The sequence below is a fragment of the Hippocampus comes genome, unplaced genomic scaffold (assembly GCF_001891065.2).
Source record: "Hippocampus comes isolate QL1 unplaced genomic scaffold, H_comes_QL1_v1.1 scaffold194, whole genome shotgun sequence".
NCBI lineage: Eukaryota > Metazoa > Chordata > Actinopteri > Syngnathiformes > Syngnathidae > Hippocampus > Hippocampus comes.
This window is the reverse complement of record NW_017805828.1, coordinates 139068-144714: the sequence shown is the minus strand read 5'-3', so window position 1 is coordinate 144714 and position 5647 is coordinate 139068. Positions and strand designations below refer to the sequence as shown.

At 45.9% G+C, this 5647-nt stretch overlaps 2 protein-coding genes across 2 annotated transcripts in view; both read right to left on the bottom strand.

Annotated features, from left to right (window-relative positions):
- Positions 1–5641, bottom strand: part of masp1 (MBL associated serine protease 1) — a 10428-nt gene extending 4787 nt beyond the window's left edge. The window contains exons 1-6 of the mRNA XM_019887357.1: positions 3594–5641; positions 2730–2958; positions 2428–2629; positions 1842–1973; positions 1219–1415; positions 214–361 (exon numbers count right to left, since the gene is read on the bottom strand). Coding sequence (XP_019742916.1) covers positions 214–361; positions 1219–1415; positions 1842–1973; positions 2428–2629; positions 2730–2958; positions 3594–3598 — 913 coding nt within the window. The 5' untranslated portion in view covers positions 3599–5641. The remainder of the gene's footprint in view (positions 1–213; positions 362–1218; positions 1416–1841; positions 1974–2427; positions 2630–2729; positions 2959–3593) is intronic.
- The window catches only part of LOC109526190 (CLOCK-interacting pacemaker-like), a 5186-nt gene continuing 5045 nt past the window's right edge, over positions 5507–5647 (bottom strand). Inside the window, exon 5 of the mRNA XM_019887301.1 lies at positions 5507–5644. Within this exon, the coding sequence (XP_019742860.1) occupies positions 5507–5644 (138 nt within the window). The remainder of the gene's footprint in view (positions 5645–5647) is intronic.

Genomic DNA, 5647 nt, shown 5'->3' with positions numbered 1-5647 from the left:
GAGAGAGAGAGAGAGAGAAAGAGAGAGAGAGAGAGAGAGAGAGAGAGAGAGAGAGAGAGAGAGAGAAAATATGACTTTAAAGCAAGAAGCCCCAGGTGGGGTGTTTCCTAGTGGGCGGGGTCCACTTGACAAAATTCCATCACCTGGATAATTTATTCATACGTTAGCTAGCTTGATTAGCACAGCTGCTCTCCGCGCATGCGTGTGACCCACCCTCAGAGGTGTACGTCATCCTCCAGCCAACGTTCTCTCCCGAGTGGTCGCTGTGAAACAAGATGGCGACGATATTGGAGTCCGTTTGGATCACGCCGGGCGACTTCCCGCCGCAAAACGGCCCAAATTCTTTAGACGCCGCTCGGATCTGAAATGCACATGCGCACGCTTAGTCACAAATTTTGGGCGCATGAACGCTCGATTCAGGTACAAAATGACCCTGTAAATAACAGGTGAAATTCAAGCCATTACCCAAGCCATCTCTTCATCATATTTATTTTTATTTCATGTTATTTGCACAAGTCTCGGGAGTTAAGGGACTAACCTCGGAACTCGTGGATCGTATTTTGGGCCATGTCATGTGGCAATGTGTATTGGTATGACAAAAAAAGGCCTTGGATCTTTGTATCCTTGAATTTTGAAGAAAGGAAAATGATGGCCTCAGAGGGGCAGCGTGGTGCCCTACAAGGATGGACACACTTCGAATAAGAACAGAAGTTGCGATTGAAGAATTTTAGCCTTAAGTTATCGATATGAATAAATATGTATTGCATATGTATGTGTGTTTCTAGAGTGTTAGTGTGTGAATATTCGTTATTTGAAGGTCATGACCATTTTCCGTTAGCATTAGCCGTAGCGATCTTGTAACAACGAAGCATGGTTTGGATTTAAATACACATTGTGTGTCATTATTTATGTTGTTTGTTTAGTTTTACAGTAAACTCCAACTAGGGTGTCATTAAACATCTTAAACGATGCTCAGGCACAGCAGAATCACAAACGGTATGCGACATGCCTGGTACGCAAGCAACATGGTGCATTCAGGGTACTTTCACAATGTCGGGAACTTGTAAAAGCACTTCGCCATTCTGTGCATTCATCGTTTTTCTTCAGTGATGATGTTTTAAAGTTCGAGCGAAGCCAAAATCGGAATCCCGTTTACATTTGTATGAATCGCCCAAACTATGTGAGTATCATTGTCTCTAATTGTGTGCGCGCATGCACCTTGATGAAGTCATAGGGACAGAGGGTTTGGGGGTGGTCCTCCACATCGAAAGGGTCACCAAAATGAAGGCGGAGCTTGAGCCCCGGCGACACCTGGATGACGTAGGAGCACTCGGTTCTCTTCGGGTACGGCGACGGGAAGTTGGGGCTGCTCAGGGAGCCCACGCGCTCGGAAAACACCAGGCCACTGCACTCCACTGTTCATGCACATGCGCACAATACACACTTGCATGCACGCGCACACACATAACACACACAAAAACACACACAGTCAGAACATACACTTCATCAATCAAGCTGCATGTGTGCGTGTGAGTAGAAAAATGCAGTTCCCTGTAAATATTTACAAGAAATCTGCCAGTGCTATCAGTCACACAAGGGCCTCATACACCCACACACGCGCACGCATAGTTGTTATATCTGTTGTGTAGCTTTTAGGTTGAAAAGGTCATTAGTGTGCTTGAACATTTTGGCGCTGATCCAAATTGGACACGTTTTTGTTTGGACCAACATTCGGCCTTTCACACGCATTCAGTGACTTCAGTGTGTGTGTGTGTGTGCGTGTGTGTGTGTGTGTGTGTGTGTGTGTGTGTGTGTGTGTGTGTGTGTGTGTGTCCTGTAACCTGTGCACGTGCGTTTGTCGGGGTGCAGCAGGTAACCAAGGCGGCAGGAGCAGTAGAAGCCACCTACGTAGTTGTGACACAGGTGGTCGCAAGCGTCGTTCTCGTCCACACCCTCCACGCACTCGTCCATGTCTGGGGTTGGCAAAGGGACAAACAAAAAGCACCACTCAAAAATGGTGAATGTGACCCTCAGCCAATCTTAAACTTAAACTATGTATGATTATTGCAAAAATGTCCCTGGTCCTTGAATTTCCGACATGAGCTTTCAGGATTTTGATTCATTTCTTCTGGTTTGACTATATGGCCACAGAAAAAGGGAGGTCCAACAGTTGTAGTTTACGACTTTCCTTTACTGCACAATAATTGTTACCTTTGTTTCATCTTGTGCTCAACAAATACTCCATTGTCAGTACTAATGAACTAAAACTAATACTAAAATTAATTCAAACAAATTGAATTTGGAAAACAAAAGCCAACCTAAAATCTGGAATGAACGATAATGTTGAATCTCAAAAGAATCCCAATCCTGGTTCAAGATGAGTTTAGAACCCCGAACCAAACATGTCACGCAGACAGCCGGACGCACCGACTGCGCTGTAGTGGGCTTGGAAGCCAGAAAAGTTTTGCTGGTTGGAGAAGTCCGACGAGAAGACGACACTGACGATGTTGCCGGACGCGCCAAGGGGCTCGGGACCCGGAGCGCTATCTGGATCCTGAGACTTGCCACCGCAGAACACGCCCATGATGGAAGACCCGCCCACGTCCGAGGCCCCGCCCCCAGCCTCCACCTGCGCACAGGTACGCAATTTCTCACGTCACTGTTTGACCTGCAAGTTTCTGTCCATGCATGTTTGTATGTTTGTGTATGCGTGCGTGCCACCATCTCACCCTGATGTAGTCGCACTGGCACATGTCAGAAGGTTCCAGGTCAAAATGGCTGAAGTCCAGTCGGACACGGAAGCCGTCGGGAACACGGATGTCCCAGCGATGATGCATGTTGTCAGGGTAGGTCGCTGGGAAATTTGGCGACTGGAAGCTTCCGAAGGGTTGAGTCAATGACACCACGTGCTCGGCCTCCGCCAGGCCCAGCAGCAGGCACGCGCACAAATAAACAAGCCTACACGCATACACGCATGCACACAATTATGCACGTGCACGCGTGCGCACGCATAAAGACACATACATAAACACAATTACTGTAGACGCGATAACTTGAATGAAAACACGCTCACACACAAAAAAACACAAACACATACACACATACCGGTACATATAAACACAAACGATCAAACACATACACACATAACACACTAGCAATAAACTCCATGACCAATCGATACAAATTTCAATAATGAATCAATCAATGTGAAAAAAATCAACTCACACAGGAAGAAGTTTAGGTTCATCAATCAATGAACCAAGAGAGCCATAAATGATTACCAAATCAACAATGAGCTACGTCAAAGTCACCTGACACTGCAAGTTGGACGATACGACAGACAAGCAATGAAATGTCAGACCCATTAGAATCAATCAATGGCGTAATAATAATCAATAATCTAATAATCAATGCAATGAGTAAAGGTCACCTCGTGGTGGAATGCATCCAAGTATCAATCGATCAATCACTGGCTCTTCAGTCAAGCAAAAAGCAAAATGGATTACGGCGACACTCATCAATTAATCCAATTGTACCAAAGTCCCAAAATGACAGTCCGTCAATCATTAAGTCAATCAATAAGTCAAACTGACCTCATGCTGACTGTGTCTCGCCCTCCAGTCTTGCCTGCGTGTGACGGGCAATCAAGCTCACGCTGGAGCCTTGACGTCTCCGTGACGTCACGAGTCGGAACGTCGCGGTCAGCATGCGAGGGGGCGGGGTGGCGGGTACTCGCTGGTGTTGAGCAAGATACTTACCCCCGAGTTATACTAATTGATCATTCTTAAATCGATAGGTTTGGTTTACTTTGCATGGTGTGTCATTCTTGCATTCATATATTTTTTATTATTCGTAATTTTGGGGGCGACGTTGCTGTGGTCGTTTTCGAACCCGCAGGATGGAAGTTCGATCCCCGGCCATTGCAGCCAATGGCGAATTGTTGAGTAAGATACCTAACTCCAAGTTACACGGATAAATATTACACTTGGTACTGCGTCACCAGTGTTTGAAACTGCGGTCAGGCCAAGCGGCCAACATCCACACGCAAAGTTGGAGTCAAGCCAGCCGCCACAGCGATTGTTAATACTGTGCATTACGGTATTCGGCCGCCAGGGACCGCCATTGGCCTCCTTCAAAATAATAGCTGTCCGACTCATGTATGCACGTCAGTGGTTTGGATTTAAAATAATGTTCTAAAATAATTTATTGGTGGTGAAGCAACGATGAGTTCACCTCGGGAGAGTGAAAACTCTCTCAGAATAGCACCAAGAAGCGTTCTGAATTTGAGATAGAAAACAAATGGAACGTTAGCTCTACATCAATGACGACCGGGAATATTTCACCTTTTTTAGATTTATCCAGTTACTGTCCAATAACCCAGGTCGTGTTAGCACCGGGTGTCGCACATTAGCAGTTGTGATACATACTTTGAACGAGAAAATAAAACTTTATTTTCATGTTACAAGAGCATTATATTACAATATAAAACAATATCTCTTTTATTCAAATAGCGCTTTCACAACAGGGCCGCTTTACACAACATTTGAACATACAAAAAAAAAAATACAACAGAACATGAACTTTTTCTTGCTCTAGCTCCTCTCCCCTCATCCTCAACTCCACCAGCCATTTTTTGGGGGGCTATGCGAATGTGTCTGTGCATTTGAGGACCGAATGTAATTTGAAATGTTGCCGCATCATGCAAGTGCAATTCGTACTGTGAATCAATGCAAAAGAAGTGGGCAAGACTCGCCCACTCGTGAAATCTTGTGGCAGAACCTCACACGCGGCGATTGTGCAATGGAAGCTAGCACAGTTGAGTTGATCCCGCCCCAATTGATTTGGTGCTTGTTGTAACACATAAGCAACGGAGGCCAGACCAGGCCAGGCCAAAGGACCTGGGGGCAGAGTAGGGCCGTTCTGGAACCGAAAATGGAAACGCGCCCTAGCGAAACACTGTATAGTAAATTGCTCTGATAAATGAGTGTTGCTTGACAGTTGTATGTGACTTGCGATCCCTTCCTCTCAGTTGTTGTCCAAATTAATGATGGACATTATGCAGAATCCCAAAGGCACCTAGAGGGGGTCCCCCCTTTACGACAGTACTGACATTGAGGATACCAACTGAGGGCAATGAACTAGTTTGTGCAGTGGTGAAAGAATAGGAGAAGGCACACTGAGTGACATCAGTACTTAGAATTATGGCCTAGAAGTGTTTTCCACACAAATATTTAGTGTAATTGTGAAGTTTCTTCTCCTGGACTATGAACTGTTGGGACTTCAGCAGCAATTTTGGTGTAAACTGAGCACCCGTCGCACACCAGTGATGGGGACCATTGTTCCCCAAGAGTTGCACTCGGAGCATAATCCTCATTGTATTAAAAGGGGACTTTAAATTTTTAATTGAGTCACCGAGTTGGATTTCCAGAAAGGAGCGCCTGATTGTCAGGTACAGCTTTACACCCGAGTGCCGTTCTCTCTCGACCTTAAGGCACGACACCTCACACTAACCAGTGGAACTATCAGGAGGCACGAAGGTGACCTTTTCAGGGGAAGTCTCACGAGACAAGAACTCTCGGCGCGGTTCTACACCCGCGCAGTTCTGTCTCTGTGTTTCCGAGAGTCGGGCAGATGGGTCCCGCCTCTG